Raw genomic sequence first — 11,689 nt, 5'->3', positions numbered from 1 at the left:
GGCATCAAACTAAAGCAGAGGTCACAAATCTGATCCCAGAACTGTTTTATTCAATCTCCAATGTGCTTAAAGTTTTTAAATTAGTTGTCAACACTTAAAAACCAGAAGATTTATGTTTTTTAAAATACAGATTTATAGTTAAAGAATAAAAACCCCAAACCAGAAGCTCTGGGCACATTGGGAGCAGCTGGCCGGAGCCAAACGCGCGCTGATCCACTTAAGCAGCAGCGCTCCGGGTTTGCCACAGCCCTGCCCAGCTGCCCTCGTCCTGTGCGTTTCTCCCTGTCCCCTGGAGGCATTTGAGTGTTCCGCCCCTGCCTCTTGATGGCCTCCCAGTCTACTGTGTGGGTAACTCTCCTGTTGAAAATGTATTGGTTAGAGAACAGGCCATGCTGCTGTCACAAAAAGACCCATAAATACAGGGACCCACCTGTGAGATGCTGACTTCCATCTTGGTGAATAGTGCAAAGGTTGCGGTCAGGCCTCAGCTCCCTTCCCTCCTGCTGCTCTGCAATCTGAGAAGTGCCTTCATCCACATGGCCAAAGTGGCAGGGAGGGAGCAGCCATCAATTTAAGGAAGTTGCGGGATCTCTTCTACTCATCCTGTGGCCAGAACTTAGCCACACAGCCACACCTCACTGCAAGCCACACCATCCCCAGCATGGTGGCCCAGCACCCAGGCCCACCCACAAAGGCTCTGTCACTAGAAGGAAGGGACAAGGCAGGGGCATTTCTCAGCTGCCCAGGGTGGGGGCGGGGCTCAATCTGACCATGTATTGCATTAGTTTTAGACTGGCTGGTGCAGCCGAAACCTCGCTGGCTTGGTGGCAACGGCTGGCTCCTGGATGGCCCTGAGGAGGTTCTGCAAGGTGAGGCCCAGACCCGACATCAGAGCCAGGGTCCCTCCTTCTCAGCGGCTGCTGGGCAACAGGCTGTCTGTCCCCATGTGTGGGCCCTTCCACCATGGGCTCAACCGTCAGTGGTCCTCCCCACCCAACATGGAAGGGGCAATGGTTGGGGGCTTGGCCAGCTTCTCAAAATCCCCAGTACAAAAAAAGGGCTTTGACTTTTGCTAAGACTGGGGCCCCTTCTTGGACAGAGAATTGGAAGGGAGGGGGCTTTGGGCTGTCACTGCTCCATAACAATGAGGCCTCCTTGGGGCGATAGGGGGCGGAGAGCAGCTTCTGGCAGGAATGACCTGCGGGCCTGGGCCTGCAGAACTGTGGGCTGTGAGCATGCGCCCTGGCGCCCTGGCGTGTGAGCAGCTGTGCTCACAACTCTGTGCCTCTGTGTGTGTGGCCGTGTCTGCTAGGGCCTGCAGCCATGCGTGCACCTGCGTGGCTGCTCTTGTGGCTGCACCGGATATGTGTGCATCTGTGTGCACGCAAATGTGTGTGACTGTACTGTGAGCACACCATGTATTGTCACTATGCATGCGAATGTGAGCAGCTGTGCTCACAACTCTGTGCCTCTGTGTGTGTGGCTGTGTCTGCTAGGGCCTGCAGCCATGCGTGCACCTGCGTGGCTGCTCTTGTGGCTGCACCGGATATGTGTGCATCTTTGTGCACGCAAATGTGTGTGACTGTACTGTGAGCACACCATGTATTGTCACTATGCATGCGAAGGCATGTTTGGGATCACGTGACTTTGGGCTGCCTCTGTGTGTGTGTGTGCATGTGTGTGCATTGTATACACACATGTGGCTGAGACCCAAGGCACAGCCTGGGATCTGGGGTGCAGACGGGAGGTGTCCTCTCTGGGCAAGGTGCATTCTATGCCCCCTCCCCAGGGTCTGCCCTCTGAGACCCTGGCATGTCTCTCCCCAACCCCCACAGCAGAGGCTTGCAGCACCACTGAGGACGGGGCAGAGCCGCTGCTCTGTCCCTCGGGCTATGAGTGCCACATCTTGAGCCCTGGTGACATGGCCGAGGGCATCCCCAACCGTGGGCAGTGCGTCAAGCAGCGCCGGCAAGCAGGTAAGTGAGAGCACCCCAAGCCCTGCTCCTGGCTCCTGTCCCAGCCGCATGCTCCCTACGGTCCCCACATCAGAGACCTGCCTCTGGAACATCAACCAGCCACTGAGCCTGGCAAGCACTCCTCCCATCCTGCCACTGCCCGGCTCCCTCTTTCATGTCCTCCACCCTTTCCCTGCCACGCCAGCAGTGATATGGGCTCTTGAGTCAGCAGACCAGCAGCGAATCCCAGCTCTGCACCTCCCAGCTGGGTGACCTTGGGGTCAGTTTCTTTATATCTCTGAGCCTCAGTTTCCTCATCTGTAAAAGGCTGTTATGGGGATTAATTGAAGTCATACATGTAAAGCCCTGTCTGTCCCCACGTGTGGGCCCTTCCACCATGGGCTCAACCCTCAGTGGTCCTCCCCACCCAATGTGGAAGAGGCAATGTTTGGGGGCTTGGCCAGCTTCTCGGAATCCCCAGTACAAAAAAAGGGCTTTGACTTTTGCTAAGAACGGGGCCTCCTTCCTGGGTGGAGAATTGGAAGGGAGGGGGCTTGGGGCTGGTTTTCAGAACATCACGATAGGGGTTCACTGCTCCATAACAATGAGGTCTCCTTGGGGGGATGGAGGGCAGAGCTAGGCAATTAAAGGTGGTCAGTAAACATAGGATATTTTATATCCATTACATACCTACTTTAAGCTGCATGGAATTTGAATTGTCTTAAAGTCCTTAACTTCCTAGGACTTCTGCCAGGACTGTTGAGTTGGACTTAATTGGTGTTTGTCCTTGGAGATGAAGGCAATAAATAGATGAATGAAGGGCGTGGGTGGCCTTGCTTGAGTTGGCACAGTTTTACCAAGGAGAGAAAAGACAGCAGAACAATGGCTCCTGGCAGGATCTAAAACCCGCCTGGGCCGCACGTAAGACATCAGGCCGTGAGGCTGCAGCCGCGTTTTGGCGTGGAGTTGGGAAGAAATGTGAGGCAAGCCAGATCTGGGACTTCAGGGCGCTCCCAGTTCTGCTTGTCAAAGATGAGCTCAAGCAGACCGATACCAACACCCAAGGGTCCCCACTGCTGCATCTCTCGGCGCTAATAGCTAAGGACAAGGCCCTCCGTCAAAATTGATGATGTCACGACCCTGTTTGCCAAAGGAATACATCAGGGTGTGTGATCTGCCAAAATGTTTTTTTTCTGATTTGAGAATTTATTTCTCTGAAGGCATAGACATTAAATCGGTTACACATTTAACATCATTATCATTGCAGATAATAAAATTATGAGACATTAGAACTATCTGCAGAATCCCGGATCCTGGAATTCTGAATTTTGGAAAAATTGAACAAAATAGATATCTTTGTGGTTCCCTCTACATTCCCCTTGCTATTTGTAGGGCTTTGTTTAGGGTTTCTCTGGCCAGATAGCCTGGGTTCCCATGGTCCCTCCCGTTCCTTCTGTGTGTGGCAAATAACCTGACCTTTTCAGGCCTCATTTTCTTTATCTGTAAAATGGGCTAATAATAGTTGAGTTACTTCTCAGGGCTCTTTAAGGAGTAGATGAGTTAATCCAAGCAGACCATGTCTGTCACATCACAAGCACAGAACAGAGTCTTCGCTATTTCATCATTGCTTGTCTCCAGACACCAAATCGCTCTGTAAGCAGATGGGATGTGCGGTCCTTTGGATGCAGATCCCTGAGGGCTGGCCAGCAAGTCAGAGACGGGTGGAGTATGGAAGGGAGAGCCTTTTACAAAAGAGAGCTATGGGGAGAGTTACAAGTTCTTTGGACTATAATGTCATTTACATCATTGGAAAGGCCTCGAACTCCTTTGCCTTTCTCACCCCCTGATCTTTCTCATTCGGCTGGCTATGTGACCTCTAAGACCAGGGTAAGCCAAACCAGTTCAAAAAAGACTCATTTCAAAGATGGGCTAAGCAAAGAGAGCAGATAATTAAATGATGGCCGCACTGACGATGCCTGCCGTCGGGTGATCACCTGCAGGCACTGTCATTAAGCTTTGCCACAAGCCAGCAAAAGGAGAAGTGTGACCAGGGCCAGTGCTGTGCAGGGTTAGGAGTGCAGGCTCAGAACCACAGATCGGCTCCAGGCCTACAGCTTTCTTCCTGGGTGGCTTTGGGCAGGTCAACTACCCTTTCTCAGTCTGTTTCTCCATCTATAAAATGGAGATGGTGATGGTACCCATAGTGATTACTGCATGTGGTAGTTATGAGGCTTGTTTATGAGAACACCTGGGAGGTGCTAAGCACAACACCTGACACACAGTAGGTCCTCCGTGCATGTGTGCACTGTTATCTGTCTTAGGAAGAGGGAGGACTTGAGTTCGGGAACTTGCCTAGACACTGCGCACGGTAAAGAGGAACAGAGCTGGAATTCCATGGCTGTCCACCCACTTCGAAGCCCATGTGGGTGCTTGCCCTCCCACAGGAGCGATGTGAGCCTTCCAGATGGAAGTGCATGTGGAATTCCCCCTTAGCCTTGCTCTCAGGGTGCTGTTGCTTAGCAATGATGGTTAGTAATTTGTTGATAATTATATGAGAGTTTGGAAATATCTTGAATTCCAGCAACTTCCCTTGGAGCAAAAATCTCCGAGGGAGGTGTTGGGCACTCTTGTTCCAGTGTTTACAAGGAAGAGTCTTTTATCTCAGTTTTCTTTTTTTAACTGCATATTTGAAATAATTTCAGACTTGTAGAAGAGTTGCAAGAAGAGTACCTCAGGCCCTCCACCTAGATCCACCAACTGTTAAAATATTGTCAGACCTGCATAACTGTCCCCTCTCCCTTCTTTCTCCCCCCACCCTGCAACTCTGCATAGGTCTACATATGTATTTTTCTGGCCCATTTGAGAATAAGCGGCAGGCCTTGTGCTCACACCTAGGATGCAAGTCTCCCCTGGAAGAGGCTTCTAGAGGGTGTCAATGGCCATTCCAGGGTCACAGTCCAGCAACTGGTACCAGACATTTGAGGGGTTCATGTCTGCTGCAACAGGAAAATGAACATTCTCACATGCAGTAAATCTGATTTTTCAGAGGGTGGGGTCAGGGGGAATCAGTGCATTTTTCTGAGTGTATTCAAGGTCACTCAGAAGCCAAGATGTGGGAGACTGGGCCCATCTTTGTCCTTGTCAAGATGCTACAGGGGGAGACTAAAGTGGGGCTCTGCGGCCTTGAACAGGTGGAAATTTGATAAAAGTGTTGTATGATCACTTTTGGTAATAAATTATATTTGGCCTAAGGAGGGTGTCCAGTGTCCACACATACCTCTGACTCCCTGTGCCATTACGGAACAGAATTCATCCCCAGGGGGCAGAGAGCCCCTGGCCTGGAAAGCCCCATGAGCTTTGGAAAATGGTTATCTCTGCAGTTGCTGATAAGCTGTCCATCCAAGGCTGGGGTGTGGTCTACTCCATGGCTCTCATCCCCTTGTGTGGTGAATGTCAGTGCTGGTCCCAAACACCCTGATGGTTTTTAGTATGGCCACGAAACACAGGGCGAAACAGTCAGCTATTGCAGAGATGTGATTTATTAACATTAGAGCAGAGAAAACCTCCTGGATGCGCCAAGATGGAGACGTAGCTCAATGCAAGGAGAGGACCGTGTCCTTGCCCCATGCCTGCATCACTGCTGCTGGGGGGGCAGTGAGGGAGCCCTGGTCAGTGACTGACAGCCAGGAATGGGAAATGCCTAAAGCTGCCATGACCACCTTTTACATATGAAAACAGCAGCTCTGTGTGGTTCCTCCTAATATTTGCATGTGTTGGTCTTAAATTAAATTACTTCTTTTAATCCTTGCAATAACTTTAAGAGCTACTAATCTTATGCCCATTTTCAGGTGAGAAGACAGGCTCAGGGAGGTTGAGTGACGATTCATGCTCGAGTTACTTTTTCATTTGAAGTCTCTTGAACGAGCTCAGAAAAGTACCATTGACTGCCCGTGTGAACAGATGTGTAATGACATTTGCTGAGCAGTATTTGAAATTTTGCTTCCAGTTCATCTGTGAAGACAGTGGTTCCCCAACTTTTTGGTCTCAGGACCCCTTTACCCTTAAAAAAATATTGAGGAGACCCCATAGATTTTTATTTTTCTTAAAAGTAACTTTTTGTTTCTTAAAAATAATTATATTTCCCCAGATGAAAAACCTAGTGAGAAGAGTGGTATTGCTTCACTTTTTTTTTTTTTCTCCAATGTCCTTTAATACATGAATTAAGAGAAGAGAGACTCCCCTATCTGCTTCTGCGTTTGGTCAACTGTGATATTACACATCATATAGCCTCTGGAAAATTCCATCGTACACTCGTGGGAGAATGAATGTCAAAACGCAAATAATTCTGTAGCATTATTATGAAAACAGTCTTGGACTTATAAACTTCTGGAGTTTTATCTTCTCACTTGTTTTCCGTCATATAGCCTCTGGAAAATTCCATCGTACACTCGTGGGAGAATGAATGTCAAAACGCAAATAATTCTGTAGCGTTATTATGAAAACAGTCTTGGACTTATAAACTTCTGGAGTTTTATCTTCTCACTTGTTTTCCAGATGGTCGATTCCTACGACATAAATTTTACAAAGAATATCCAGGTAAGAGGAGAAACCATTTAAGTCTCCAAAAAGTTCATGGAAAGATTTGTATTATTTTTTAATTCTCTTAAGTTCACAGAAAAATAGAATTAAAAGATAATACAAATCTGTCTATAAATCTTTTGAAGTATCTTCATAGAGGACAAAATGGGAACTAGAACTGAGAAATAAAGTAGGAGCCCTGTTGTCTATGGTGGTCAGGGGAGGTGTGGTCCAAAGATGAGCTCACAGCAGACGTGGCCTCATGCTGACCACAGAACCTGGGACTGGACGTGCTCAACTCCTTTCTACTTTTATTCAGGGCCTTGGAAAATATGGCTTCCATCCATCTATCTAATCGTCCATCCATCTAATTATCCTTTCACCCATCTATCCATCCACCCATCCATCCATCCAATCATCCATCCATCCATCCATCCATCCATCCATCCATCCATCCACCATCCATCCATCCATCCATCCATCCATCCATCCATCCATCCATCCATCCATCCATCCATCCATCCATCCATCCATCCATCCATCCATCCATCCATCCATCCATCCATCCATCCATCCATCCATCCATCCATCCATCCATCCATCCATCCATCCATCCATCCATCCATCCATCCATCCATCCATCCATCCATCCATCCATCCATCCATCCATCCATCCATCCATCCATCCATCCATCCATCCATCCATCCATCCATCCATCCATCCATCCATCCATCCATCCATCCATCCATCCATCCATCCATCCATCCATCCATCCATCCATCCATCCATCCATCCATCCATCCATCCATCCATCCATCCATCCATCCATCCATCCATCCATCCATCCTTCCATCCATCCATCCATCCATCCATCCATCCAATAATCCATCCATCCATCCATCCATCCATCATCCATCCATCCATCCATCCATCCATCCATCCATCCATCCATCCATCCATCCATCCATCCATCCATCCATCCATCCATCCATCCATCCATCCATCCATCCATCCATCCATCCATCCATCCATCCATCCATCCATCCATCCATCCATCCATCCATCCATCCATCCATTCTTCCATCCATCCATTTCTCTGTCCATCTATTCCTCCATCTGTATATTCTTCCATCTATCCATCCATCAAATGTGTCTTCTTTATCGAGAATTGACAGCACATATTTACCAAGCATCACTCATCAGTCTGTGCTGGAGGCTGGGTTTGCATGTATGAACACGCAGCTGTGGCCATGCAGCTAATATCAAGCAGGAAATGCAAACCTCAATAAGGCCCAGGTGGTTATTTCATGATAATAGTGGTGAGTCCTACTGACATCACATGCTGGATACTACAAAGACACCACACCGGTTTGTCAAAATGGGCTTCCTGAGAGGGGGCATGCAAACACAGCCTAAAGAGTAAGAACCAGCAAGCAAAGGGCCAGCACGTGTGAACACGCTGGGGCTGGCAGCAACTTGGCTGTCCCTGCAGCTGGAGTGCATGGTGAACAGGAGAGAGGGACAGGAGGAGAGGCAGGGGCCGCAGCTGGGGATTGAGTGGTCCCATTGGGGGGAGGGGGATAAACACAGGGCACCAGCCAGGCTGAGGCATTTGGACTTCACTCGGCAGTCCCTGGAGAGCTTTGGGAGGCATCTGGGTGGCAGTAGACATCCCTACCCTGACGGAGTCGTGTTCTTTTTGCAGAGGGTGACTTGAAGAATGTGGCAGAGCCTGGGAAGGGACAACAGAGGCACTTTCAATAAAGCAGCAACAGGCAGGTGTGTGGGAGGAAGTTCGAGTCAATGGACGGGGGTGGAATTGGGCAGCCAGGTGTCCAGGCAGCTTTTATTACCAGGTGGCCCAGTGGGAGGCTGAGATCAGGGCTTTACCTGCTGGTAGAACTTTTAAATTCCCTTCTAGTTTCACAGTGAACGTAGGAGAACATTGTGGTGATCAGAAACAGCAGCGTCTCTGCACCCCTCCGCACCTAAACCTCAGGCTGGCCTAGGTCGTAACTTTCCTTTCCAGTCCTTGCCAGAATGCCTCCTACGTCCCATCCCTCCCCACTTCTGTCCAGTACTGCTATGGAGTGCCAACTCTCTGATAGGCATGGTCCTGGGAACTCAGTCGCTTGGCCGCAGTTCACGGATATCTACTGTATGCCAGGCATTGTTCTGGGGTGACACAGTGAACACACCCGACAAAGTCCCTGCTCTCATGGGAGTTACATCCTGGCAGGAGGAGACTAAACAAGTCAGCAAGTAAATCAACCCAAAAGTGACGGACCGTAATAACTGTGTGAAGAAATCGAACAGACGACGTGCTGCAGAGTCACTGGGCAGGGGCAGGAAGCTGCTTCAGTGGGGGGGTCAGGGAAGTCCCTGGGAGAGGTGACATCTAAGCCAAGATCTGGAGATGAGAAGGTACTTCCTGGGGCAGACCAGGCAGAAGTTGCTGGAAGAGCAGAAGCCCCGTGGTGAAAGAGATCTTGGCTTTGCAGAACCAGAGGGAGGCCCCTGGGGTGGGGACAGAAGGACCGTGGGGAGGCTGGCTGCAGAGGGGGTTCCAGGTGAGGCACAGGCTTGGCTCTCAGGTGGTCTCTGAGGCTAGGTGCAGGTGCATGTGAAGGGCTGAGGGCTCGCAGCAACCAGAGCGTCTCAGCCAGTACACTCAAAAGCCCACCCAGCCCCTGTGACGGCTGCGGGTCTACACGGCAGATAGAAGCCCTTGAAAGCAGGTGACTATCCCAGGATGTTCTGAAAAGGCAAAGGTCAGATTTCAGATTCCAGAATATTCAGGGCTGAGTCCTCCAGGACTGATGCCAGCATGTCTATTACCTGCTGATGACAGGAACTGTCCCTGGAGCGAGTCTGATGCCACTGAGGACAATGAACTTCTAACAGGGAAGTCCAGGGACCAGTGGGTAAGAATGAGACCTTGAGAGACAGTTTAGGATAGTTTTCAGAAGTGCTGGCTTCAGAGCCAGCCAGGCCTGGGTTTCAATTCTTGCTCCACTCTGTGACCTTAAACAAACGACTTCAACTCTCCAAGCCTCAGTTTCCTCATCTTTATAATGGAATGATGGTGGGGGATGAGCTGGGGACTAAACAAGATGACACTCCATAAAGACTTGACAGTGAATTAAGAATTTAATCTGGGTGGAAACTGACATCTTTCTGGTGTTTCTGGTGGGGGAGGAGGAAGAGGATGAAACAGATTTGTGATCCGGCGTTATCCGGGGCTCTGCCTGGCGTAATCCCACGCTCTGCCCCAGCAGCAGCTCACGTTCACTTCTTCTTTGCTTTCTTTTCAGCCAATTTGCAAGAAAACTCCTCCACTTCCTGCTAAGCCTTGGAAACAGTTGGGAAAAATGATTGGACCCCCCAGAGATCATGCTCAGCTCAGCAGAGCATGGTCCCGGAGATCCTTAGAGACAGGACACTGGGCTTCAGTCCCAACATGGCCCTAGGATGGGTGACTTTGTAGGAGCCACCGAGCAGCTCTGGGTCCCTATTTCACCATCCTGGAAACAAAGCCTTGCAGTGCCACAAGATCTTTACCCTGGGAAGAAGGCACCGCCTTCGTGAGCATTTTTGAAGCCGTTTTCTAAGACAATTCAGCATCTTGGTTGTTTTTTTACAGATTTCATCCGGGTCTGACTCTGGAAGGCATGTACCCATCCCAGATGTCCTCAAAATAACTTCATTTATCATAAAATGGAAATGAACTTCGTTAGCCGTGCATGATTCATAGTTTTGACCTGATGATCTTAAATTGGATGTGTTGAAGACTAAATGTTAGAGCATGTACCCATCCCAGATGTCCTCAAAATAACTTCATTTATCATAAAATGGAAATGAACTTCGTTAGCCATGCATGATTCATAGTTTTGACCTGATGATCTTAAATTGGATGTGTTGAAGACTAAATGTTAGCAGAGGGTGGGAGGAGGCTACGGAACAAGAGCAATAAAGTACAATGCTCAGTCCCTGGTGATGTGTAACACTGTGTCACTGTTAAATCCTGGGGGCTGGAGGCAGGGTGGGTGTTGTTGGATGAGGTGTCAGCTCAGCTCTGCTGCTGGAACCCGGGAGTATCAGAGCCACCTGCCTCTGACGCAGCCCCTCTGAAAGCAATTTATTAGGATGGTTCCTGTGCAAAACTGGCAGGGGAGTGGAGAAGAGGGATGGGAAGAGAGGACGGCCAGGGTTAGGGATCAAGAGCCATGGAGGGTGACTTTGGTGCCATCCCCCCGGGGGCCCTTGAGGCAGCCCAAGTCCCACCAGGGCCAGCTCCAGAGCAGACAGCCTGTGCAGTTGCTTAGAAGGGACCCGTGCTTGGTTTGCTGTTGCTATCTTGAAACTCATAGTAATTGTCGAACAAGGGGCCCACTGGTTCATTTTGCAAATGATGTTGGTGGCTCTGAGTCACACTGTGGAGTCAGCCCCATCGGGGCTGCCCTGTGAGGGGTGCCATGCCCAGGCTAGGGACAGGAGGAGGGGCAGTAAGGGGAGGCTGTGCATTGCAGGATGTTGGGTAGCACCCCTGATCTCTACCTACGAGATGCCAGTAGCACCCTCCCCTCAAGTTGTGACAACCAAAAATGTCTCCACACATTGCCAAAGTCCCCTGAGGTACAGTTGCTCCACTGAGAACTTCTGGTTGAAGCAAAAAAAATGAGGCTCTAATTTGTATCATTTCATCCATCAGTGACTTCCTCTGGAGCCTTTTCTCTTAGGTTCAGGTAATTAACTTTCCTACTCACTCATCACTCGTTCACTCATTCATACATTCATCCTCTCAAGAAATACTTCTCAGGTAATAACCGCTATTCTTATCAAATCTGAGAGGTGTTTTTTCATCTTTCCACACTGGGCAGTGGGCTTGAGGGAGGTGTCATTGCCCGCACACAAGCACATCAAAATGCACAGCTGGGGTGTCAGCAGCTTGGTGGAAACTTCTGGAAACAACAGAGAAACCATCTTCTGGTGGAAAAACTCAGATACTGGTGACTCAGTGGAGAAAGTAATTCAGAAGAGTTGGATCCAAATGTGAAGATGCTCAAGGAAATATATCATTTATCTCCCTTATATTTCCCTTCAATGTAGGCACGAGAATGATGATTAAAATCTACATCTCAATAAGTCTAAAAGA

At 49.3% G+C, this 11,689-nt stretch overlaps 1 protein-coding gene across 1 annotated transcript; it reads left to right on the top strand.

Moving 5' to 3' along the window:
- Positions 1 to 785: 785 nt before the first annotated feature.
- On the top strand, positions 786 to 10,291 carry WFDC1 (WAP four-disulfide core domain 1; the record flags this gene model as incomplete). The annotated part of the gene is made up of 5 exons (XM_008577451.1): positions 786 to 869; positions 1,836 to 1,976; positions 6,510 to 6,551; positions 8,240 to 8,313; positions 9,849 to 10,291. Coding segments are annotated over 4 exons (326 nt in total), but the record flags the coding sequence as incomplete, so codon positions are not given.
- Positions 10,292 to 11,689: the final 1,398 nt, after the last annotated feature.

Source organism: Galeopterus variegatus, unplaced genomic scaffold (genome assembly GCF_000696425.1).
Source record: "Galeopterus variegatus unplaced genomic scaffold, G_variegatus-3.0.2 Scaffold1513, whole genome shotgun sequence".
NCBI classification, from domain to species: domain Eukaryota; kingdom Metazoa; phylum Chordata; class Mammalia; order Dermoptera; family Cynocephalidae; genus Galeopterus; species Galeopterus variegatus.
Note: the sequence above shows the minus strand (reverse complement) of the source record. Positions and strands in the feature narration are given on the sequence as shown.